This window comes from Hipposideros armiger, unplaced genomic scaffold, assembly GCF_001890085.2.
Source record: "Hipposideros armiger isolate ML-2016 unplaced genomic scaffold, ASM189008v1 scaffold_378, whole genome shotgun sequence".
Taxonomy (NCBI): Eukaryota; Metazoa; Chordata; class Mammalia; order Chiroptera; family Hipposideridae; genus Hipposideros; species Hipposideros armiger.
In genome coordinates, this window is record NW_017731728.1 from 1,339,530 (window position 1) to 1,364,553 (window position 25,024).

Sequence of the window (25,024 nt, forward strand, 5' to 3'; positions counted from 1 at the left end):
ACTGTGCCTACTGGCCGTCGGCAATGCCAGATGTATTCGCATCCCCCAGACCCCAACCAGACTCCCCCACTCAGTTGGAAAAACTTGCATCTTTTCCTCCAACTAGAAATGTTGGTCCATTCTCTCAGTTTGCCCAGAATTCCCTGAGCCTACAGCTCACACCAATTACTGCTACAAACAAAAATATCTCAGGGCTTAGAAAGCCTCAGGCTGGACCTCCAGTTCAGGCCTTAGGGTCTCCCTTGTCTGTAATCTAGGTCCTTCTTGGTCCCTGGGCCCTGGCTTGCTGAGCAGGTAGACCCTCCCCACCCTGGCAGGGTCGCCGCACTCACCCACGGGGCTGGGGCAGGCTCCATTCGCACTGTTGAGGTCTCCCCCCAGCATGGCCCCTGGAAGACAAGCAGAATCATGAGCCGACAGGACACCCCTCCGAGCGGGTCTTGGGGGCTGACCAGGGGAGCCACATGGCCAGGAGATGCCATGCAGGTGCCGGAGCACCCTCGGCTGAAAGCGGGAGCCCAGGTCCGCATCACCCTCCCGTCCACCTCAGCTGCCCGCCTACGGCCCACTCACCTGCACTGGCCGGCCGCTGGGGCAGGCCGGGGGACACACTGTTCCTCTGTAGTGCTGGCTGCTGCGGGGACAGCAGCCGTGGGTCCGTGAGGGACGACGTCACCAGGGAAGGGGTGACCAGGGAGCCGCCAGGGTTGCTGAACTGCAGTGAGCTCTGATTGGACACGGGCACTGTCACGGGCATGGCAAAGTTGGGGGCCGGGACAGCTGACTAGACAGAAAATGGAGAGGCAAGGTCAGGGCCAGGGTGACCCCTACCTGGGACCTGCTTCGCCTGGGAAGGCAGGCGACAGTTCTTCCGGTGCTGGGCGGTGCGTCCCAGGCCCAGCGGCTCCGTCCCTGCCCGGCCCTCTGGAGTCCTGCCTGCCACTCCCACCAAGGAAGCACACTGCTAGGGGCGCTACGGGGTCCAGCTCTGGCCCCGACAGTGAGGACGAGGCTCTGTTCACTGCAGACAAGACCAGGGACCCCTGGGAGCCCCTAGTGGAGGCGGGTTAGTCCTCAGCCAGGCAGGACACACAGGGAGCAGGTTAGAGGCCCCGAGTACAGACCAAAACTCACATGCAGCTGCTGGAGGCTTGCGCCTCCTTCACTCGCAGCCGCTTGTCCATCCGGCCTCCCGCACGGGGCTTCACCCCACCTCGCTGCCTCCCCTAAACAATGCTCCTGAGTGTCTGAGCCTGGGGGTCTGAGCAGGCCTGGGGGCCTTGCCCCAAAAAAGCCCCGACAAAAAGCACATTCTGTCCGTCCCTGTCATGTAGGGCTGTCACGTCATCTCCACATCTTGCTGGGGAGGGGGACACTGCAGGCCTCTCCCGCCTTATGCTCCATCCAAGTGAGTCTCAGCAAGGGTCACAGGCTGATCACGGCCAAGGTCAGAGGTTCCTCCGAATCACCAGCAGCCCCAGCACGGCTCAGAGCACACCCCAGTCAGGTCCGAGGCAGCCGAGGGCGCAAAGCCACACCATGCACCACAGGGGGCGTCCTCCATGCCACTACTCACGGCCAGTCTATAACTCTGCATCATTTTATCAAACTCCTCGTCTATCTTTTTATATTTCTCCTCCGTCTGGGGGGTCAGGGCAAACACCTCGTCCACCTCGGGGCTCTCACACTCCCTGTGTTTCTTGTGCAGCGCCTGGGGGGGGCGGGAGGGGCGTCAGTGGGGCTCACCCCGTAGCGCCGGAAGAGCCCGTCCAGCTCCTCGCTGGCACGCCGGTACTTGTCCTCCAGCAGGGGGCTCTGCTCCAGCGAGTCCTCCCCGTCGGGCTCCGGGCTGTCGCAGCCGTTGAAGCCCTTCTTCCTCAGCGTCTAGAACCGCACTGCGTCAGCGGGGTGAGGGTCCTCCCCGCCCGCCTCTCCGGAGCTCTGTCATGCCTTCCCGAAGACCCCCTGCTTTTCCCCAATCTCCTTCCCCAGGGGTCCCGGCATCTCCCCAGCCCTCTCCCTCGGTGCCACCCCCCTCCCGGGGCACTGTGTGAAGATTCAGGGGTGAAAGGTGGGCAAACCCCAGGGAATAGAACGGAACGCACTGGGCGTAGATTTGGGGAGGGCTCTGGGGGACGGGTTGAGGTGATGGTGGCCTGGGCGTCCCCCAGGAGAAGGGAGTCAGGGCTGGCTGTGCCCAATTCAATCCCTGGGCTCTGCTCAGAAGACGGGGAGGAGGGAGAGAACCAGACACGACACAAGAGGGAGAGGGACAAAGCACACAGTGGACTAGCACTTATGGAGTTCCTGCCATGTACCACCCCCTATGCTGTCCTAGCCGAAGGCCAGAGCTTCTCACATGTGGACACACAAAGCTGCCCTCTCCAAGTTCAAAACGTATTCAGACACTGGAGCTGTCGTTAAAATGAATGCAAATTTTACACGGCAGTCCAGGAGCACATCTGATTTCTCTAATATAAAAAGAAGGGAATTTCCTTCAAATCTCTGAGTTAGTCTCGTTCCAGGAAGGCTCCCAGGACCCGCTCCACCAGCACAACCTCCCAGCCCGGGGCACGCATGCCTCACGTGAGGAGCGAGAATGGGGCCATCTTGTTCAATCCCAGAGCACCCTTCAAAGCAGGTGCTAGCCCCATCCCGTGGAGATAGGTGGGCGCCCCGGCTCGGGGACGCTAACCCACGTGCCCAGGCCACGTGGCCAGTAAAGGCCAGAGCTGGGTCCCAAAGCCCGCATCCCTCAGCAGTTCACAATGGCAGCTCTCTCTGAAACATAGAACCCTAGGGACCCAGAAAGGGACAGGGACAGCCGGAGAGATGCAAACAAAGAGAGAGACAAAGGAAAAAAAGAGATTGATGCAGGAGCAGACCAAAAGATGGAGGGAAGGGGGAGACGGACAGAGAGCTGTCACGTCACGCCGGACAGGTGTGGAGAGACTCTGAGGGGGCTCACTGCCCCTTCCTCCACGCCGGGGTCTGTGTGAGAGGGCACGGGGCTGTGTGCACAGGGGAGGGGGCGCGGGCAGGGCAGGGCGCGTGCGCACGGCCCACCTCGATGATGTCGGCGTTGGTGCGGCTCTCGTGGGGCTCGTTGTACTCCGTGTACTTGAGCAGCACCTTGTCCATGTCGGTGCTGGCGTACTGGAACAGCTTGTTGGAGTGATTGAAGATGATGAGCGCGATCTCGCAGTCGCACAGCACGCTCAGCTCGTACGCCTTCTTCATCAGCCCGAACTTCCGCTTGGTGAACGTCACCTGCGGGCGGGCGGGGGGCAGCCAGGTCTGGCTCAGTCAAGGTCCGCCCAGGAGTCCCCACCCACAGGCAGCTGGACACAGCCCCTGCCTCGGGGAGCCCCCATGTCAGGGTGACCCAGCTCTGTTCCCAGGAGCCCCTGGTCTGGGGAAGAAACAGGCCAGCACCCCGTGGCCAGGACACAGCCCACAGCCCACTCCATGAAGGCAGAGGACTCAGATTCAGGTGGACGCACCTCCACGCCCCTGTGATGGCGACTACGACGAGGTCAGGGAAGGGGGACAGAAGGGCTTTCTGCTCTTCCCCTGGGGTAGGAAGATGGAATGGTTCAGCTTGGGGAAGGGGAGTGCGCGAGGTGGCCGGAGGCGGCTTGCCCTTGGCTTGTGGGCAGGGGCACAGGGCTGCCCAGTTGCAGCAGGGTTCTAAGCGCTGCAGGGAGGTAGGGATTCCCCTTCCATGACAGCTCCAGAGCCCCCTTCCTCCAGGAAGCCCTCTCGGAGTGGTTGTAAGGAACGCAGGCGGAGGTCGGCGCCCTGCCTCACCCACGGCGGGCACCAGGACCTCCTCACCTGTCGGTTCCGCTCATCGGTGATCCGCTGGATCTGAATTTTTTTCCTCCCCATCTTCTCCGGGGATCCTCAGTGCCAGGGAGGGGAGGGGATCGCTGGGTGGCGGGTGGCGGCACGCCTCACACTGTGCTCATGAACGGTCTGGGACCAGCGCTCAGTTCATGGTCTGCAGGACACCTTCTGCACAGCCACCTGGGGGGCAGGGTCATGAGAGGACTGTCAGCTGTGGCAGCCCTCAACCCTGCTCCTTGGGTACACGGGCCAGGCCCACAGCACCCCCTGGGACAGGCAGGCAGCATCTGAGCCCCAGCCTCAAAATGAGGACACATGGTGGCAACCCAAGGCGGGGGGGGGGCATGCGACAGCCAGGCACAATCTGGACCTCACACTCAGAGCTCAGGACTCTGGTCAGGCCCTTTCCACACTGTCACTGCTGCCCTCAGGTTCCAGGTCAGAGGGGGGCCGTGGCACTGTCTGGCTTCTGAGGGTCTGGGTCTTAGAACACCCCACCCCTTTCTTCTCCCCAGAGCCCACCCAGAGTAGAGACACCTGGGCTCGCCAGCTGCCCTCTGGCCTAGAACGGTGGTTCTTGCTCAGGAGGCTGGTGCCATGATGGGGTGTCTGCGCCCCTGCTCTAGACCCTCAGAGCAGGTCTACAGCAGGGTTGTCACACCAGCTTACGGAGCCCAGGAGCCTGGCGTCCCAGAGCGGATCTGGGGCTGCAGAACCCCTAGCTCTCCAACCAGTCCATTGGCCTCAGCCTACAAGTTGGTTTGAAAAAAGGGTTCTGCTGCCATAAACAAACACACAAACCACCCTTCTAGACCAGAGCTTGGCCACTGTTTTCTGTAAAGGGCCAAATGACAAATACTTAAGGTATTGCAGGCCATACGGGCTCTGTTGTGACTACTTAACTCTGCCTTGTGGCATAAAAGCAGCTATAGACGCACACACACACGCACATGTGCACATGGGCATGGCAGTGCCCTAACAGAACTAGATTTATAAGAACAGGCATGGGTTGCAGCTCGCCAACCCCTGCTCTAGAGGAATGGGCCAAGTCTAGAACCCAAACTCAGTCTGACGGTGCTTCCCAGCCTCGGTCGCCTTGTAGCACCAAGAGAACACACAGAGCTGCTGCATGATGTACGCGAAGGAGCCCAACGGCAGACGGGCACGCGGGCACCAGGCAGGGGTCCCTGTCTCAGTCTGCCTATAAACCAGGCATGGCCCACCATCTCCCATCACAGCCAGGATGGCAAACACATCCCCTGCACTGTGCAACTCAGGGACACGCTGGGATGGGAGGGACGCATGGACGAGAGCCCAGCCTGAGCCAGGAAAGGTGCATGCTCCCAGGTGCGGGCAGCGCCCAAACAGGCTGGGTGAGTCCTCGGGGGCTGGTGAGGCCCAGGGCGGGATGGACGTCCAAGGTGACCCCAGGGTTCCTCCAGCCCTTCGATTCCTGGAGCCTGTGCCTCAGAGGTGGAGCCTTCTGGGAGGTTGGTGGAGGGACAGGGAGCATGTGTGGCTGGGTCCTGGGAGGAGCCCGACCTCGGAAGTCCAGTGCTCCCTCCAGAGACCCCACCGCAGAGTCCTCCCCGCTCCCCCAACCTGGGCAGACGTGTCACTGGGCTGTTCGATGACAGAGACACCATAGTTGGGATCCCCCTCCCCAGCCCCCATTCCCAATGGCTGAGCCTTCTCAGCTCCACTCAAACGTGACCCCCAAGGACCCACTAAGTAGGTCCCAAGGTTCAGCCTCAGCGTCTTGGCCATGGTGGGAGGGAAGGCAGGGCGTCTGTGACTTGGGAGGCAGCAGGAATGCCCCTCCCACCTTCCCCATCACCAGGACCATCCCTCGGGCCTTCCCGAGCCCAGATGGAGAGAGCACCTACTCTGTCCAGATGTCTCCAGAAGGCACTGGAGCCCCCTGCCCACCCTTAGAAGGACCCTCCACCCACTCTGTGCCCAGGGACGGATCTTCCCGGGCTCCATGCGCCTCCTACCGTGCCGCCTCACAAGGGCCCTAGGACAACGCCAACACAAGCCCAGCCAGCCCTGAGTGGCCCAGCAGACACCTGGGCCCAGAACCAGCTGCAGCCCCTCCATTCCTTGCCTGTGACCCGAGTCTCTGCCAAACCCCTATGTAAAGGCTGTAGCCCAAGGCTTTCAGTTCCCCTGACTCCCAGTGCAACCCAAAGGCTGTATTTTCTAGAGCTGTAACGGGCTGGGGGTGGGGGGGTGGGAGGACACAGCGGGTGGGGGACAGGGGCAGGGGCCTGAGGATTTGGAATCCCCAATCCAGACTATTAAATGTGGTCCCTTACAGCATCTCCTGCCCTCCCTCTGCCGGTTCACTGTCTCCTTCTCACCACCTTTTGTTCAGAAACAGATTCTTGCTACAATGTAACCCCTGTCATTCACGGCCAATGCCAGCCACCAATACCACGACTTCCTCCAGGTCCTGAGAGAACGCTCTCTTCGCTGGCGCTCATGACCCTCGGGGAGCCATTCCTGCAAGCCAACCTCACTCCTTCGGCTCCCCCAATGATTTGCTCTCGGGGTATCATGTTCTTTTCTTTCCAGCACTTATCACAATTTTAAGTTATTACGGCTCTCTGCTATCACAATTTTAAATTATTACGGTTATTAATGCCTGGCCCCCTGTGAAACTGAAGCTCTGTGAGGGCAGGAAGCACACCTGTCCGCTCCGCCGCTCCAGCCCTGCCCTGCGAGGAGGAGCTCAGGCAATGTCTGCTGAAGGGAAGGACTTTCATCTGTGTGACCCCCGGAAAAGCCCTCTTGTGGTCTGACTTCCACCACTCCTGCGGCAGGACGGGCTCCCTCTGTCCTCTGTGGAGACAGAGCCCTTCCTCTCCCAGCTGCGCCGGAACCTCGTCCATTTGGACACCATCTACCCTCCAACCACCTCTGCCACTCTAGTCCTCAACCCTCCCACTCTCGGGTGGGCTGGTACAGAGGGGGAGACTCTAAAGTCTTCTAAGGAGCAGCCCTGAGCACATGGAGATGGAGAGGATGGGGTTGCTTAGGCAACTGTCGCCTGGCAACCAGCTCCCTGGCTGATCTCCTCCACCGCCCCCCACCCCCGCCTCATGCTGGGGGAGCTGAGATGCGAGAGGGATCAGGGCTGAGAACACAGGGAAGCCACAGGGGCCCACGGAGCACCCTGACAGGGGCTCAAGGCACCATGCTTCCCCAGTCCCCGCCAAGGCGGCCCAAAGCCCTTGTTATAATTCCATGTTGCCAGGCCCATTCTCCACTGCCCCCATCTCTGTGCCAGCACTGCCAGACAAGGAGGTGGCCCTGCCGTGGCAGTGCTCCCTCCTCTCTAGGCAGGAGCCCCCCACAAAGCGGGCTCGGTCTGCACTAGTCTGCGCCCCTCTGCTCCCCAGTCCACACTGTTGCAGTCCCAGAAAGCCCTGGGGCGAGAACATGAACCCAGCCCTGGCTGGAAGAAGGGGTGCTGGGGTCTGGGTGGGTATGGAGTACCCGAAACTAGCCTGTCCAAGGTGTGGAGGCCTGTGGTGTCCAAGCTTCCCTCCTACCCAGTTAGGGAGACTTGAATGGACACATCGACCTCCCTCATTAGCCCTCTGCCTGATCACCTAACCAGCTGCCAGGAGCCAGAGGCCCTGACATCTGTTCTCCAGATGTGAGCCTTTTCCCCCGCGCCTGCCCTGGCCCCACTGCTCTTCTCCTTCCCTTCTCATCCGCTCCTCCTCTAGGAAGCCCTCCCAGATGACCTGGCTTTAGGCTACTTGGGGCTCCTTAGGGCTGCCATGGAGACAGGGTGTGGCCAAGATGGTCTTCATGCTCGGATAGCCACAGAGCCTGCCCAGTCCTGACCTCAGGCCACACCTGTAACTCTTTGGGCTGGCAGCATCTATGTCACCGAAAGTACCCCCTCCGAGTCTCCAGCTGCTTCTGGTTCTGATTCACCCACTGGGGCTGTGCTCTCTGGGCAGGACGAGGCAGGGCGGACCTCCTGGGGTGGGGCGTGGGGGCAGGCAGACGTAGGGCCTGCCCCGTGGATGCCAAAGGAGCAAAGGGCGGGAGAGAGCAGCCGGGTGAGCCCCAGGGAGTAGAGGTGGTCGTCGCACAGCAGCCTTTGCACATGGAGAGTAGAGGACGCAGGGCAGCAGGCTCATGTGACAACACCCTGGACAAGGAGGAGGGGCTGAGGGGACTGGAGACTGGGGAGACCCAGAGGGACCCCATGGACAGCCATTTCTCCAAGCCACTCTCCAGACCAATAGGAACACGCAGGTTATATTAACATGCAAATGAAGTGCAAACAGTATGCAAATGTACCCCAAGGGGGGGGTCTCGGTTTGGGGGGACAGGGGACAAGCAGCAGGCCTCTGCCTCCCCCAATGTAACACCTCCGGGTACCTGAGCAATATTCAAACCATTCTCGGGTTTCAGAATGATGCTATCTCAGTTCCTGTGTGAGGGTGGCCTGGGGCCAGTAGGGGCGGGGGCAGCGGCCGGGCTGTCTCCCCAAGCGAGCAGCAGTTGTGACAGGGCTGCCCTTCCTGGGAGCAGCAGAGAAGTGCCTCTCCCAGTGGCAAGTGCCAAGGGAGTACCTGTGTCCCGTCCTCCGTCCCACAAGCTTGGAAGACCCCGCTTTGGGAGCTGCCCCACCAGCGCTGGTCAAAATGGGGCAGATGCCCAGAGAGGCTGAGCGGGCAGCCACTGTCACAGAGTACTGGCTTTAGCCCCGCTCTTCCGCGTGGCGAGCAGCTCTCTCATTAAGCGGGCCCTTCATCCCTCCCTGCCAGGCTGCTCCGGGCGCAGGCTGTGGACTGGAGGGGAAGGCAGGAGGCGCTGCAGACAGCTGTCATCCCTTCTCCCGCGCCATCCCTGTGGCTGGGCTGCAGGGCATGAAATAAGCAGCAGGCGCAGGGGGAGGGGGTGACAATCCAATCCACCTGTCACCCCCACAGTCAGGCGGCCTCAAGCAGCCTGCTCACTAATGAGGGAGGAGGCGTGGGCGAGGCAGATGCAGAGGGGGTGGTGGAGGAGGACAGACACACAGACGCAGGAAAGGAGACAGGGACGGTAGCGCGGCCAAAAGCAAGGCCGAGAGCGGTGAACCGGCAGACAGGAGAGGGCAGGAGGAGACAGCGAGGCTCAGGGGGAAGCGAAAGAGAACAAGAGGCGGCCCTGACGCCAGGGCGCGTGGCATAACGCCCCAGGATGCCACCCCCACCCTGAAAACTTGCAGTCCAGCCAGGGGACAGACGAGGGAAGGGCAGGTCCCCCTTGGGCAAGGGCAGAGAGAGGCCAGGGCCCGGCCCCGCCCCCCAACGTGGAGCACTTCAGCCCTGGAGGCTCTGCCCAGCCTTAAGGGCAGGCAGGTCCTGAGAGCGGGCAGAGGCGAGCACAGGCCCCAGGCCCCTCTCACTCGCTGGGTACCATGTCCATGCCCAGCCCAGCCCAAGGCTCCCAGCCTTCCAGTCACTCACTGAACCGCAGCCCTGGACCGGTTCCCTTTAAGCAGACACATGTGAAGAGGTCTGCAGCCGGGTAGGAAGGTGAGCCCAGTGACCGCCCCCCAACATCAAGAGATGGGGCTCAGGCAAGAGGGTCCAGGGTTCACAGTCTCTGGGGCAGACAGAGAGCCCTTCCTTCACAAACACCTTGCTGGTCCCCAAGTGGGGCACATCCCCCCCCCAGTTCTGAGCAAAGGCAGTGCCGGGGTCCCACGCTGCCCCTGCCTAGCTGGCTCCCCACCCAGTGCTCCCTCCCAGCTCCGTGCGCTCTGTCCCGTCATCCCCACAGCAGAGTTTTCCTAGGTCAGCTCTGAAAGGCACAGGCTAGGCCCCCATGCTGTCCTCCTCCCAGTTTGGCAGGCTCACTACCCAAACCCCTGTTCCCACCATCTTCCCCTCCCTGGGGACTCCCCTCCCCCAGCCCGGCAGCCTCAGGGTTGGGCAGGGGCTATTTTTAGCCTGGGCACTGGGCTAATTTTAACTCACCCACAAGGGACCTGGGGGCGGGCTGGCGGGCTGGGGGAGGGGGAGGACCAGCCCCAGGAAAGCTGGACCTGACACAGGGGTGGTCTCAGGTCCCAGGCGCCCTCGGAATGCAAGTGCGGGCGGCTCTGCGGCCTCAACTTCAGGGGCAGGAATGGACTTGCCAAGAGGAGCGCCCGGTATGGGAGCAGGGCTGGGAGCCCTCCCCTGGCTCCCGCTTCCGCTGGACAACTCTCCCTCTGCCGCACCCCACCCTCTCCTCCTTGGCACACCTCCTGGGATGGGGGTCACCCTGTTCTCTGCCCAGGAGATGCCTCTCCAGTGAGGGTCTGTCTCCTGAGCCTCCTCTGCTGCTTCCCACCCCAGCTTGCCCTTCCTGTCGTCTAGCGTTCATCCTTCCAGTAGCAGCTGTGAGGTGTATGTCTCCTGACAGAGGCGGCGGCCAGCCCCCACCCCAGCTCTGGCCTTCCCCTGGTGGCCTTTGGGCTAGCTAGCTCCTAGGAACCTCTCCGCAAACCCCTGCAAGTTCCTGGAGCCACCCAGCCCTATCTCAGGAAGAATTTGGGGCAACCGGAGATTGATTCCTAGTAGAAAAGGGGTGGGTGAGGTCCCAGGGAAATATGGGGGTCTGGGCAGGGACTCTGGGTACCTGGATTCTAGTCCCTGCTTTGGTCCTAAGTCACCGTGTGCCCCTGGCTAAGTCACTGCCCCCTCCAGGCCTTACCCACTGGCCAGTACAACGGGTCTGTGGCGTGCACGAGGCACAGAAGGGCCCTTCCAGCCGGGACACTTGGTTCCCGTGCTCTTCAGAGGCCCAGATGGAAGGTCAGACTGTGATTCTGTGGAGAGGTAGCAGCAGACATGTCCTCCCGCGTAAGCGGGGAGGGCAGCATGGAGGCCAGAAGACAGCCCCCAGGAGGGGGCTGAAGGGGAAGTGTTTTCTGAACCACCACAACAGATGGGGCTCATGGGAGCCAGGGCCGGCGCCAGGTGGGGCCCACAGGCCCTGGGCAGATTCAGCCATCCCAGTCCCCTCACGCCCCTGGAATGCCTATCAGCCTCACGGCTTGGATCCTGCTTCTGGTTGCTAAGCAGTGACTGGCCCAAGGTCACTGTCATGGTCCTCAGTGGGGCCTGGGCCCTGTTGCACGCTCCACCCAGCAGGCCCATCAGTCATGACTCACTACAGCTCATTTGCATGGGGATTTGCATAGTGTCTCTGGCCTTATTCCATCAGGGCTCAACTTCCCATTCCAGAACCTGGGCCACTCAGCAAACTGAGGCACTCAGGGACCCCACGTGGACGTCTTGGGAATCCAGGCCTCCAGTCCCATCCTTCTCCAGAAAGCATTCCCGAATTGCCTCCCCCCACCCCCAGGGTACCGTCCAGAGCGCTCATCCCATGGGGTCCTCCACTCATGTCCAGGCAGGATGGGGGCGGGGAGGTCCACTTGTGAGAAGTTACTAAGCAGTGTGGCCTGAGCAACTGGATGGGATTCACAGGGCGAGGTGTGCTGGCTCCACACGGCCTTGGGGCTCCCCCCACCCAGGAGAAAAGCCCCACTGTCCTCCTTGGTGCAGAGGCTGGGCGGCAGAATGGGGCCGGTGGTCCTTCTATTTCCAAAGACCACTCCCAAGAGCGCCAAACGGGAGGAAGTGGCCCAGTGCGGCAGGCAAGCGAGATGCCAGGCTGCAGAGAGGGCTTCCCAGGATGGAGTTCTGGGCCTCCAAGGAGTCTTGGGGCTCCAGTGGCTTTGTCAGAAGACACCTAACCAAGCACGCGCAGCTGGGGACACCTGGAGGACACACAGGCCCCAGCATTACGCTCCAACCAACAGGAGCTGGAAGACCACCAGTCAGCCCCCTGCCCACCCTGGAGAGGTCAGCCGGTGACCTCTGTCAGTTACAGCATGGCACTCTCAGCCATGCCCTCCAAGCCAGTGAAGCCCAGCAGTGCCCTCCGCTCCTGGGAAGTCCTCCCTGCAATGGAACCCCCGTCCCTCCCTGTAGCCGAGCCTGGCACTGCCTTCCAGTCACCTAGATGAGTGAGAGGGGTGGGCAGGGGCCCCGGGCGCGCGAAGCCCTGAGGAGAGGCGGGGGCAGTTGGGACGGTTACTGTGTCACCTTCCATCTCCCCACCCAACTTCCCTCTGGGGTCTCAGGAGACAGAAGTGAAAGTGGCAGCTGGGGCCTTGGGGGCGGGTCAACCTGAGAGCCGTTGGGGTGAGCATAGTGACACCAGTGTTGGGTCTGGGCTGCCTCCCACTGCAGCCTGGGGGGAGGGGGTACTGATGGTTAGATCAGGGGAGGGGCTTCCCGTGGAAATGAGGGCAGAGGTAACTATCGAGTGTGGGTCCCTGGCCACAGGAGGAGCAGGCTGAAGAAAATGGGGGGGAAAGCAGGCACTCTCTCCCAGGGCAGTGGTCTGTCCCCTCGTTTAAAGCAGCAAGGCCCTTTCTTCGCACTCACAGAGCCTGGGCAGGGCTGCTCTAGCCGAAGCAGAGGACGCAAGTCAGGCCCTGCCGCTTGCTGGGACAGTGAGGACAAGGGGGGCGGGGAGGGGCCTGAGGCCTGGGCCCTCAGACTCCACAGCAAAGGGAAGGTGGAGGGTCCGAGTGTGATGTGTCCCCCCAGGTACAGACAGGGGCCCGAACGAGGCCAATCCAATCAGGGAAAGCAAATCCTCCTAGAGACATCGTGACCCCGGGAAGCCACTGAGGATTTAAAGGGGCCGCCCAGGGCAGGGCGGTGGCCGGGTCTCCTTCTGACTGGAAGGACTGTCCTCTAAGCCCCTGGCAGGGGCGGGCGGGCAGCGCAGCTGCGTGGGCCTGCGAGGCGGCCAGCCAGGCAGCTCTTACAGGATTAGCTTGCTGCTTTCAGGAAAGGTGCCAGGTGAGGCTAAGATGCCCAGCCAGATGGAGGGGGGCCAGGCGGGCAGTGGGGGCAGTACCTGCACACGGCTATGCAAACACTTGCCCCAGATCCGACTCCCGGCCCTCGCCGAGACCCAGCGTCTCACCCTCTCCTGAAGATGCTGTGCAGACCCCTCTGATTTCTGCCAGCTAGGACCCCTGCCTACCGAGCTTTCTCGGCCATCTCGGCCATCGCTGCGGCCTGGAGCTGTCCTCCCTCTGAGCGCGAAGTCCCGCCTGGGGCGTGCTCAGTCCTCCGGCTGCTCCATAACCAGGGCCGCACCCCAGGGAGCAGGTGAGGGGGCCAAGAGGTTCCTCCTCTCCTCTCCCGGTCGGCTCCCCACCCCCAGGCTGACAGGTGGACAAGACAAGAGGGAGCAGCTGGTCCCGGACACCTGTCCCCACCCAGTCAGCTGGGGCCCCACGGGCCAGCCACGGGTGTGCACAGGGGAGTCAGCAGGACGGCAGGCAGCTGTGGGGGCTGGAGGATGGGGGGCCGGAGGTCAAGAGGGAAGTGTCCGCGAGGGCCTGAAGCACTCTGTCAAGACCAGCCCTTCCTCGGTCAAGCCCCCCAGCCATCATCCCTCAGCAAACACGGCACCCGTGCCTCCCAGGGAAGAGCTCCAGGCTCTAGGTCATCCGCTCTGTCCCCTGGCCTCCACGTTACCCCACCCACCTGGAGTGGAAGGACCCAGAAAAGAGACGAACCCCTCCTCCCCCCACGCCCGCTCCCTTGAGGTTTGGGGATGAGCTCTCTCTTATTTCTGGTTCCCCCACCCCTCAACCCCAAGTATGTGCTGGCGGGCTGGGGGTGGGAGCGGGGAAGCCATGAGCAGCCACAGGGATTGGTGTGGGGGGCTCTGAGACCAGGAGACAGCTGGCTGGGGAGGGCAGGGCTGCACACAGCCTCCCAAGCCCACCCCGGGGTCAGGCTGAGCCCTAGGCCTGGAGGTCCCCTCCCCACAACACTGACGCCGCGCAGCAAGTCCCTGCCCAGGACACTGCCTGCCCCAGCCCACCTTCTGGCTGGGGAGCTGCCTCAGCAGGCAAGTCCTGCCTGAGAAATGATGCCCCCGCTTTCCAGCACCCACTCTGCCGAGCGCCACACACTTCCCTGCAGCACTGCCTCCTGTCCCAGGTGGGGCATCTCTTTCCTAGAAATGAAAACTCAGAGCTGGGCAGGGACTTGCCCAAGGTCACCAGGCAGGAATAAGGAGCAGAGGTGGGCTGACCGCTGAGCACAGTGCGTCCGCTCAACCTGGACGACAGCAGGCAGGTCTCCCCCGGGCGCCGGGCAATTCCCGACCTGGGCCTGGGAGGCTCATGTCGCCAGCCCCAGGCTCCTGCCTCAGACAAGCCAGGACTGCAGTCTCTCGCCTCATCCGTTGATGTGGCCATTCGAGGGGTTACTAATGGGTTCCCAGGAGGGGTCTGCTGAGTGTCATTCATTCCTGCCTTCATCCAGGGACTCTGTCCCACGGCACTCGATCAGAAGACTACACCTTCTCAGGGAAAACAAGCACCTCCCCTCCACCTGCCACCAAACTGTAACCCTCGGCCTGTGCCAAGGAACCCTAGTGCCCGCGCTTCCCTCACCCAGGGTCTCCCAGGGCCTCCTCCCACTGACCCCCGCGGGGCAGGACCCTTCACACCTCCTCACTGAGAAAGCTTAAGCAAGTCTCCCCAGCCATCCCAACAGTGTGGACAGAAATACACGAGTCTTCGTATGTTTCCATACCCAGCACAGAGCTTGGCACACAGGGACACACACACGGAAGCCTCCTTCCTCCTGTTTGCAAGGAGCTCAAACGTTTTAGGTGTTCGTCTCCCAGGTACACTGGAAAATAGGGTGAGTGGGGTAGAGCTCCCCTGACCAGGCACAGAAAAAGCTCCTTCTCTATATGCTTCCCAGGGGAGTGGCCGGAGCGCCCAGCCAGAGGCACAGAGCCGAGGTCAGTGACCAGGCCTTGAGCCCAGAGCCTCCTGGGAGGGTGAGTTTAAATGAGTAAATATGGTCCCGCCTGGGTGTGGCCAGCAACAGGCCAGCAGACAAGTCCCTCCCTTCCCAGCCTAAGGCAGAAAGCAGGGACTTCTGTCCCCCACAGGCTACCAGGGCCCAGTGCAGACTCAGGGAGTACATCCCAGGACCCTGCAGAAGTGTGGCCAGGCTCCCAGAAGGGGACGTTGTGGCCACAGCCTCAGGAAAAGGTAAAATCAGAAGAAAGCAGAAATGAACAACAACAAAAAAGGCATTGGGGACCGCCCAGCCAGGCATCTGCCCCCAAAAGCCCGAGGGCTCAGATGTAACCCTGGCACCTCAGAGCGGCCCTGCTTGTCAAGCTGAGCAGGGAGGGCAACAGAGAGCAGTGACAAACCACCAAAACCCCCAGGTGCTCTGATCACCACAGGCCAGGCGACACTCCCACACATCTAGAAAGCTGACTTATCCAAGGACGCACGGTCAGTGTGAGGGGCAGAGGCAGGTGGGCCACAGAGAGGATAATGGGGGAGGGTGCGGACGCAGGGGGCAGGGATGGGAGGCAGCCGGGGCCCCTCAGCTCACAAGCCCGTTTGTGGTCTGACCTCCACCCCTCCCATCCAGCCAACCCTTCTCTCTTGAGTCCTCGCACGCCCTTCCGCGTCTTCTGTCCAGCCCCCCTTCCCCAACCCCAATCTCCAATCCTTTAATCATCTTTGCCACTCGCTGCCCCTGCCCCCACAGGGCGGCAGCTGCTCTGGGGGTGTCTGCACACGCGTGTGTATGCTCTGCACACCTTCGAGCACGGTGCCATTAAGTGCTGGGGGCCAGCCAGGTGCATCTGGGCGTGCCAGTCTGCACAGCCGCCCACCCAGCCCCTGCAGCCCTCAGCTGGGGAAAGGAGCCCACAGGCGAGGCGGCCCACAGCTCCGGGACAAACCCTCCTCAGGCAGGGGGAGAAAAGAGAGAACAAATATTCCAGGAGCCAAACTGCACCATCCCCATTAGGCCAAAGTTCAAGGCCTTTCAGCAGAGCAACCAAGAGCCACCGAAGAAGAAAATGTTTTGAGAACCCCTTCTTTTCCAGGCCAAGTCCGAGTGGCTGTCTCTCCCTCTCTAGCTCCTCTGGAAAGTTCTTCCTGAGGTCTAAGCCCCATCCTGCCTGCTACAGCTGTGCACAGACAGGGCAACCACGACACAGCAAGCTTCCAGAACAGAGCTGGTGGCACCTAGCACCTCCCCCTCCCCCCATGAGTTAAGTCACCCAACTGGGACAGAAGGACAGACAGTTGGCCCGACTCCGAACCCATGACTGGCTCATAAAAGCCACCAGCGATTACAGTGATGCTGAGGCTATGCCGCCTGCCACCATCTCCTGCTTCCCTGTAAAAGGGAGATAATTGCCGCAAACCAGTTGGCCTCGGAAAGCCGGGAGAGTCCCAGCCACAGTCCCAAAGGGTGGGGGAACCTGTCACCACAGTGCCACCAGACCCAGAATCTGACCCCTGATGACAGTTCCAGGCCTGTCTAATCCTCATATCCCATGACAGGGCCCAGGTGAACACCAACTCTGACTCGTGCCCAGGGGGTAGAGGGCCCTATCACCCACCCCAGCAACGCCTGTTCTGCAGGAAAGGCTACCACCCTGTGGACTAGACGGGCAGAGAAGCAGGGAGCCTGGCTCCAAATACAACTAGCGAAATGCTGGACCCCCCTCCCCCGCCGTTTGTCCCTGGGGGACCCCTCCCCTTACCCCCACAGAGATACAGAAGTGGGTGGTGAAGTGTTTGACACAGGGCCCACCCACACCAGGCCAGCACCAAGGTAAGCACTGAGATTCCAGCCCCAGTGCCAACCAGGGAGGGCAGGGGCCCAGCTGGCCTGGAGGAGGGGGCTGGCAGGGTGAACAGAGGGCCAGGGGCGCCCACAGCAGAAGCCATCGCCGGGCAGGGTCAGAGGGGGAGGCTGGGAGGGGCTAGGTCACCATACTCGCCTCTGAACCCAAAGCCTCTTCTGCCCTGTCCCCTCAGGGGCCAGGGGGCCTCCCTCAGCCTCCATGCTACTGGTCCTCCAGCCCCCAACCTGGGGAGTCTACCCTCTGCTTCCTCCCCCATCACACCTCCCAAGAAAGACCCAGGGAAGATTTTAAAAAAAAAAAAAGAAAAAGAAAAAAAGAAAAACCTGCTGGAGAGAGATTATATAACAGCAGCCAGAAAGACTATCATATCTCCCAGCCTATGAAAAGAGCCAGTAGCCAAGCGGGGCATAGCTGGAAAGCCCAGGCCCCTCCAGCCCAGGGGCAGCAGGTACAGAGTTGGGGTGGACAATGGGGGCAGCACGCGCCACCCTTCCACCACTCTGTTCCAGGTACTGGGTACAGCAGCCAGAAGCTCCAGGCCTGCCTCCCGTGCCCATCCCCCAACACAAGGGTTACAATGCTCTGGCTGGGTCCTGCTTCTCCCCTTAGAACAGGGCCTCCAAGAGCAAGGACTGTGTCTTCCTTCCTATGGTCTCTCCCTAGCATGATGCTGTCTGTGCCTGAAACAATGGAGGCTTGACTGAAGCTCTGACACAGATTTGCTGTGTGGCCTTAGGCAAAAAGCATAGCCTCTCTGGTCTCTCAAGGAGTGTGCGTGAAAGCACCTCCTTTCCGCAGGGAAACCAGAGACCCCTCCCCTTAAAATGTACATGTGTACACACACACACACACACACACACACACACACACCCCAGGTGTGTTAGGGCAGGAGAGTTACAACAAAGAGAATATGACCACTGAGACTCAGATGCCTGTGCTGAGGCAAGTGGGGGAAGAGCTACACATAAGCTCCAGTGTCCCTGATCACCTCCTCCCAGAAACAGGTCCTCAGCCACCCTCACATTGATCCCACCCCACCCCCACCTCCTGTCCAACACTGGGAAACCACAGGAAGGAAATTCATTCCCAGGCAGGCCGTGGGAGCTGGGACAGCCAGGCTGAGACCTGGGGCGGGTGGACATCTGTGAACGCTGACACGTGCCTTTTGGATGCTCTCCTCAGCTACTGAGACTTTCCTGCTAGGGGCTTGGAGGGGAGTGGGAGGTGGACAGCTCCCTAACTTGAAAATACCCAATCTTGTGCTCCCCTCCTATCTCGAGGCCAGAGCAGCCCAAGGTCACTGCCCCAGACGGCAAACTTCCCATAGTCTCAGGCTGGCCCCTGAATTGCCTAGGCGACCCATTGAGGGGGTGGGGGAGGGCCACCCCCGCCAACCAAGAAACCAGGCCTTCAAGGAGACTTCAAAAGAGGGAGTCGCACAAAGATGGGGACACAGGGCCCACCCACTGTACCCTCCCCCAACCCCTTAACAATGCATTGCTTAAGGGGACTCAGAGCCTCCCACTCTGGACAAACCTCAGATAACCACTCTGGTGGCCTCCTTTCCCGCTAGACCTCAGGTGGCTGTGGGGAGGTCAGTTTGAATCACTGGGGGAGGGGCCCCTTCCCCGCCTCTCTGTAAGACCCAAACCTGGTAGGATGGGGGCTGGCACTGGGAAGAGAGACTAGATGCATTTCAGTCTCCTTGGTTATCCCTCTCCAAAAGCCCCTACCCCACTCCCCTTAGACCCCTGGTCCGAGCCCAGTTCAGCCTGCCATAGGTGCAGAGAGGGATTGGAGAACTCTTGCCCAGATGTTGAACAGCTGCAAACTTCTGGCCGGGGGTTCCCCAGTTGCGGCTGCTGACAAACCAGATCAGGGGTCTCGGAAGATGGCTAGGAGGTCCCAAGGAAGAGAGTCCTGGGTGCCCACCTCCGCGGTGACTCCGCGTCCCAACTCCACAGGCACTCGGCAAACACGAGTCCCGGACACACACACACACACACACACACACACACACACACACACACACTCACACACCCCAACCCACCACCTCGGTGTCATCTGAACAACATCCCCCTTCCCTCCCCCGCTTCCCAAACAGCTGCGGCTCCCCCCGCCCCCACCCTCCCGCCGCCCTCCCAGGCCCCCTTCTGCACCATTTCGGGCCAAGGAGGAGGGAACAGGCGGCGCGAGGAGGGAGAGGGAGGGAGGGCCGGCTGTTAAAATGTCAGTCGGTCCCGGCTGTCACCGGAGACCCCTCGAAGGATGGCGCCCCTTCCCAGACCACTCGGAGGCCGTCGCAAGCCCCGGACATTAACAGCCCGGCGTGCCCCCAAGCCGCCCATCCCCACCCCGACCCCACAGCCCGCTCCACTTGTCCCCCACAGCCGACTCCCTAACACAAACAGTCCCCCATGTAATCTCCCCCCAACGCCACACGAAAACACAGCCGGCTCCGCGAGTTCCTCCCGGCCCAGGAGGCCACCCCATCCCACCCCTCCGGGGGACGGTCTAGACCACCCTCCACCCCAACCCCAGGACGGGGTGGGGGAGGGGGCCTCTTAAAGCGGCAGGCGCATTATTTTTCTCTACTCACCGGCCCCGCTGGGGGAAGGGGGGGGTGTCACGGCAGGGAAGCGGTAGCCCTCGCCCCTAGTCCGGGGGATCTTCGACACCGGGAAGCCGCAGCTCTGGGCGGGGGAATAATAAATGAGGCCAGCGTCCGCGCGGGCCCTGGGCGGCGCCGGGGGGCCTGGGCCCCCGTCGTGGGCGCGGGGGCGGGCAGACGGGCGGCGGGCAGGAGAGGGACCGGGGCCGAGCGCCCAAGCCGCCTCGGCTGTGTTGATATTTTGCTTCCTTCCTCCTTTCGGGCTCCAAAGGTAACTCCTCCAGCCCCCGGGAGTCGAGGCCGACGTAGGCACAGCTCAGCCTAGCTTGAGGGGTGGAGGAAAGGGGGTGATGGACAGGTGGGGGGCCAATGGGAGGAACCCGTGGGGCGCTGGGGCGGGGCCGGAGCAGGGGCGGGCCCGGGGCGGCGGCCCCGCCCCTCGCCTCCCTGGGCCAGCCTGGCCGGGCCGGGTCGGCCCCCACCCGGCCGCCCGCCCAAGCTAGGCTGCAGCGCCGGGAACGGCAGATCCCTCCGCCGGGCGGGAGGGAGGGAGGGAGGGACAGAGCGAGGCAAAGTGGGGAGGCGAGACCCAGAGGCCTTTAAAGGGATCGGCCCGCGCCCGAGGTGCCCCCTCGGAGCTGGCGGGACGGCCGCCTAGCACTGCTGCCACCACACGCTTACGGAGGTCCTTTCCGGGGAGGTTCCGCGAGAGCGCGCGCGCGCGCACACACACACGCACACTCAACCCCGACAGTTTTCCCCCACCCGAGCCCCAGGAGAGTTGAAAGGTGGAAGTCTAAATAGATAAATTAAGGGTAGACGCTAAGTAGTGAAAAGGTTCCATCTCCCCCACTTAGTGTGTGCCGAAGCCCCACTTTCATTTCTGGGGGTTACCTGGGGAGCTCGTTTGCTCCCTCTACCTGTGACAGGCCCCCTTCCCTACCAGGCCTAGCTGGGCAGACGCCCAGTAATTTAAAGCGACAGCTCATAGTTCTTGGGTGACCTAATCCCCAGTGCCTGAGGCCCCAGAGCACTTACAGCCAGGGGGGGCAATTTAAAGGGGCGGGACCCTAATTTCTCCAAGCAAAGGAAACGCCCAAAAGCGTCTTATTAAGGAAGCAGTAGTAACTCTTATAAAAAAAATTAATTCTTGGTTGCTCCAGGGTGTGTCGAATCTTTACGCGCTCTACAACACAAGTGTGGGTGCCACGCCTACTGGACAACTGACCTGTCAGTCTTCCTCTCTAGAATCTCTGTCACCTCTAGGTTCTGCTGTTCTCTACCTGGAGCTTGAGGAGATGATGGAATCGGGCTTAGATCGCAGAGAACCTTGCAGAACAGAAGGGTGCTCAGTTCTTCATACACGCAGATTTCTATCTGGCTGGGTCTGATTTACTGGACAAAGACTTGATTCTGGGTTAAGTGCCGAAGAGACTAGTACATACCGAGAGAGGCGGAATGTCACCGTGATTGGAAGCATCACCTTTGGAGTAGTCAAATCCTTATTCCACCATTCATTAACTGAACACAACCACGTTATTTAATTTCCCTGGACCTCATGAACCTCATGGGTAAAATGGAGGTGGTGGTAATAGGACCTCACTCATAAATCTGGTGTGAGGATTAAATTAGTTCCTATGAGTAGATTGCTTCGAACAATGCCTCATGCTGCATCATAATAACTCAAGGGCCGACTGCAAAGACCCCCTTAGGCCCATTATCACATACAGGCTTCTGAAGAGGCAAGCTCAAGTGGAACTGCTCTGCAAATAGGTTGGAGGCTTATCTTAATATGTCCGAAGATGGAGCTAGCAGGCTCCTATTTCCTTGGCCTCAGTTTCCAGTCCTCCCACCTGACCCTTCCTTCAGGAAACCTGATTTAACAGTGTCCCACTTTGTCCCCAAATGTAGCTTCTCAGGGCCCCATCAGATCTGGGAGATGGGGCCCCAGCACCAGGAGATGTCAGTCTCCCCTGCCAGGCACTCCGGGGGTAGACAAGGACTCTGAGAACAGTCTTGTGCCAGGCCTGGGACTGTGGCAGTAGCAGGATGGGAAAGTGCCCCCTCCCTCAAGTTGGGAACCTCCCCTCACTTGTGGCCTCTATTTTTAGTGCTTCCCCAGGCTCTAGCTGGAGAAACCGTTTAGTCATCAGGGTGTTTATTTTCCGGCTGTTTCCGACGTCGGGAAAGCAGAATGTTGAGACTGGAGAGCTCCAGGGCTGCTGGAAAAGGCTTCTTAGGAACAGGCTTGGGAACTCAGCCTTCAGACCACTGAGTCCCAGATCACAGAAAAAACCCAAAGTGGGCAGGGGGCAGCCAAGCCCCCAGAGGACCAAGAGAGCTGAGGGTTCTCAGCCAGCCTCCAGTTTTAAGGCTCTCCGAGCCAGAGACCCCTCTGGCCCCAGTTCTACTAGGAGGATTCTCTCAAAAATAAAAGCAGCCCTTGAACAAATTCTGGCCCAGGGCTGATGCCCAGAAACCCCCTCCCCAACCTCCTACTTATCTGTGTGGTGAGCTCCCGCCAACCACAGCTCCAGCCAATCTCAAGCCAGAGGCAGGCTTGCCAGGGCTGTGATTGGTCAGTTGGTCCTCTGCCTTGGAATGTTGGGTCCTTAACTAAGGAATGAGGAAGGAAGGTGAGTCACCTGGGAGGGTGTTAAAGGGCCGGGAGCAGAGGGAGAAAGGAGGAGAGGGAGGCGATCAATGGGGGAATTGGAGTGTCCTGAACCCTAAGATGCTGAAATGATAATTCACTGAAGAACATAGGAGAGGCTGATAGGTATTACAAGTTGGATAGAAGAAAAAAATCTATATGTCTGTATCTATGTATCTATCTGCCTATCTATCTCAAGAGAGAGGGAGAAAGAGAGAAAACTTCATGGGAAAGGAAAAGTAACAAACATAAGATCTTTGATTTCCATGGAAGACAAAGAAAGGATCTAGGGAGTAACGTTGCTGGAAATTAGATTATAATAAAGACTTTCTGAAAGTGACTCGCTATACCTTTTTCTTCTAGCCCCTGGTCCTCTAGGTGGAAAATGCCTGAGTAGGCTCAGGAGCTTAGGTCTCATTTTTCCGTCTCCCCTTCTGGCTATCAAACCATCTTTCCTAGAGAAAAGTCATTAACAGCCCAAAGTTGCTATAAAAATCCCCCAGGAGTCAGAAAGTCGGCCCACCTGTCCTACAAAGTTTGTTTAAACTCCTCTGTACAGTATCATCTTCATAAGTCTATATGGCAAAGTGACATCAGCATCTCCCTTTATTCACGCTCCCCAAGCATCCCTAATTCAACCTAATTTGGAAAGGTCTTCCTCATCCCCAAGAGCTGTTTCTCTTCCTGCCCTTGGCTCTGTAACTCTGGGGAGCCATTACTGCTGTTCCAGCCTCTGTCTGGCTGCTTGGTGACCCCTGCAGTCTTGCCCACAGTCATGTAGGACCTTCTCCACCCCCTACCTCCGTCCATCTCATCCCTTCCATGGGCCCATCATTCTTCCAGTTTTCCAGTGATCTCAGCAAAGGCCCCAGTCTTCCCCGCATCTTCCATCTTGCTCGTGAGGGAAAGGGCTGTTCGCTCCAATGCTGGTGGTCCTGCTGTGTACACAGTCTCGGTGTGGACTTGTGTGTCCTCCCTCCCGTGTCTCTACTTGTCCGTACCTCTTTCTCTTCTGTGTATCGACCCCATCTGTACCGCCATACCGTACTGACATTTTGGTTTCTAATTTACTCTTCTTCACCAGCTCCTGAGCGCCTTGAAGGAAGCAGTTTAACTCAACTGTGGGTCTTCATGGCTTTGTAGGGTCTGGCATGGAATATGCTCAGCAAATGTCTGTTACACGAACCTGTGTGTGTGTGTGTGTGTGTGTGTGTGTGTGTGTGTGTCCCCGGGTTAAGATTATAAAAAACGTTATTGAATGTTTTTAACAATTGATAACTGTGATAGCCCAGGGATGCAGCTCTGATTTGGGGCTCTGGACAAAACCCACTGGCCAGAGGTGGTGCAGAGGTGAGGGGTGGGGGTGGAGTCAGGCAGAGAGCTGTGCCCCAAGCTCAGAGCCAGGGTGCCAGGGTCCAGGCCCAGGGCAAAGGGCAGAGGCTCCACCCTGGAACTGAAAGGGGCAGGGAAGGGGTGCCAAAGCCGGGTCCTAGGTCAGTGCCTACCCCCTCACACACACAAGTTCCCTGCCCCCGGCTAAGCAGGATGTGGTGGCAGCTGCTGGAGGGTGGGCAGGATGTGGGGGTGGGGGCAGCTGAAACGAAGCCTGACAGTCGTCTCCCCAGCTCCTCCCTCCTTCCCTCTCCCCCCCCACCAGCCCATCCGCCCCCTACAGATCACGTGCTTCCAGCCCGGGCACCGAAGGACTATTTCCCCCTTTCCGCGGAAGGACAAATAGTCCTTTGACACGGCAAACTTGAGTCACCGGCGACTTCAGCTGTACCACGCCTTTTTACTGCCCCGTAGTTCAGGACGGTAAAGTTTGCCAAATACACATTTCTTTACAGTCCTGATCACTAACCCGGGAAAGGCCCCTTTAAATGCAAATGACCGCCTTCTCGCTCTCGCCCCCACCCCCATCCCAACTTCGCTCCTCGTGCCCAGACTCCGCCAGCTGCCATTGACGTCACGCGTGCGTCAGCGTCGCCAACCCAACCAGACGGCACGTGGGGGGAAGAAGGTGGCCTTAAAGGGCCAGCCGCTTTCGTGCTGCCCGGTTACTGCTGTGAGATTTTGGCCTTGAAAAAGAGGAATGAAAAGGGAGGTGAGGAAATCTATTGGGACAGGAAAAAGTGCAGCATAGACATAATGGAGGACTTCCCAGAGCCTTTCCTCCAGATTCTCCAGAAGTTTGGGTATTTGCGCCTGGGAGAAAAACCCAGGAAGAACAGGACAACTTCGACAGTGAAGGGGACATTGAAGACTCGCCCAGTGATAATTTCAGCCTCTCCTCCATCCCTGCCCAGCAGTCCACAGGGCAAGGACTTGGTATCCCCACACAAGGAACAAAGCGCTTAGTGGATACTCGACTTCAGTTTTTGCAGAATGAATGGAGTCCAGCCCAAAGACACCGCCTCCAGGAAGCTCTCCCTGATTGCCCCACTGAGCATGCAAAGCACAGACAACCTCACTGACTTTCAAACACCCACAGCATCTAGTGAGCCTGTGTCTTCCTTCCCTTCATTAGTGACCACAGGGCAGTGGTAAAAGGCACAGAACTCGGAATCAAGTCTCTTTGTCTTAGTTCTAATAACTGTCAAATGGAACTGATACAACTTACACTGTAGACTTGCTGTGAGGATTAAATGGGACGGCTTCTATGAGGCTCTTGTATATTGGGTTGCAAGCACTCAGTGATGGTGGGGAGTAGGATTTAAGATGGCCATCTCGCCCACGGAACTAACTGTGAGCTGCTTGATTCAACGACCTTGCTATACTAATTATTCCCAGCACCAACACAATGCGAGACTTATAGTCGGTGCTTTCACAATGTTTGTTGAATGAATGAATGATTCCAGTATTTCCTGAAATCTGACCTCCAAACTCATCCCTGAAGTTGTTACCGGAAGGGAGAAAACACTAGAAAGTGTGCCCTCTGTGCCCAGGTAGGTTTTAAGCTCTATGGTAGAGCCTCAGCTAGAGTTGGGACAGGCCATAATCTCTGCAGTCAACCAAAAGTGTTATGCAAACAAGCGCAAACGACTGGTCTGCAATGGAGACCTGAGGGGGCCTCCCCACCTCTCCCCATCCCCAGCTCAGCTACTAAGACTTTGCCCAGGAAACCCAGCTGGACTTCTGGCAGGGACGCAGGACAGTAACAGGGAGCAGGAACA

General features: G+C 59.7%; 1 protein-coding gene across 7 annotated transcripts in view; it reads right to left on the reverse strand.

Annotated features, from left to right (window-relative positions):
• Positions 1 to 19,575, reverse strand: part of MEF2D (myocyte enhancer factor 2D) — a 30,745-nt gene extending 11,170 nt beyond the window's left edge. For 2 of the 7 annotated variants that reach the window (XM_019662574.1, XM_019662572.1), the window contains exons 1-6: positions 19,187 to 19,575; positions 3,838 to 4,029; positions 3,067 to 3,270; positions 1,577 to 1,711; positions 574 to 784; positions 333 to 389 (exon numbers count right to left, since the gene is read on the reverse strand). In XM_019662574.1, coding sequence (XP_019518119.1) covers positions 333 to 389; positions 574 to 784; positions 1,577 to 1,711; positions 3,067 to 3,270; positions 3,838 to 3,891 — 661 coding nt within the window. In that variant the 5' untranslated portion in view covers positions 3,892 to 4,029; positions 19,187 to 19,575. Of the gene's footprint in view, positions 1 to 332; positions 390 to 573; positions 785 to 1,576; positions 1,712 to 1,746; positions 1,885 to 3,066; positions 3,271 to 3,837; positions 4,030 to 6,541; positions 9,553 to 12,918; positions 13,408 to 18,519; positions 18,612 to 19,186 lie in introns of those variants that run through there. The other 5 variants (XM_019662573.1, XM_019662568.1, XM_019662570.1 and 2 more) reach the window with 4 other exon arrangements.
• Between the last annotated feature and the right edge of the window lie 5,449 nt (positions 19,576 to 25,024).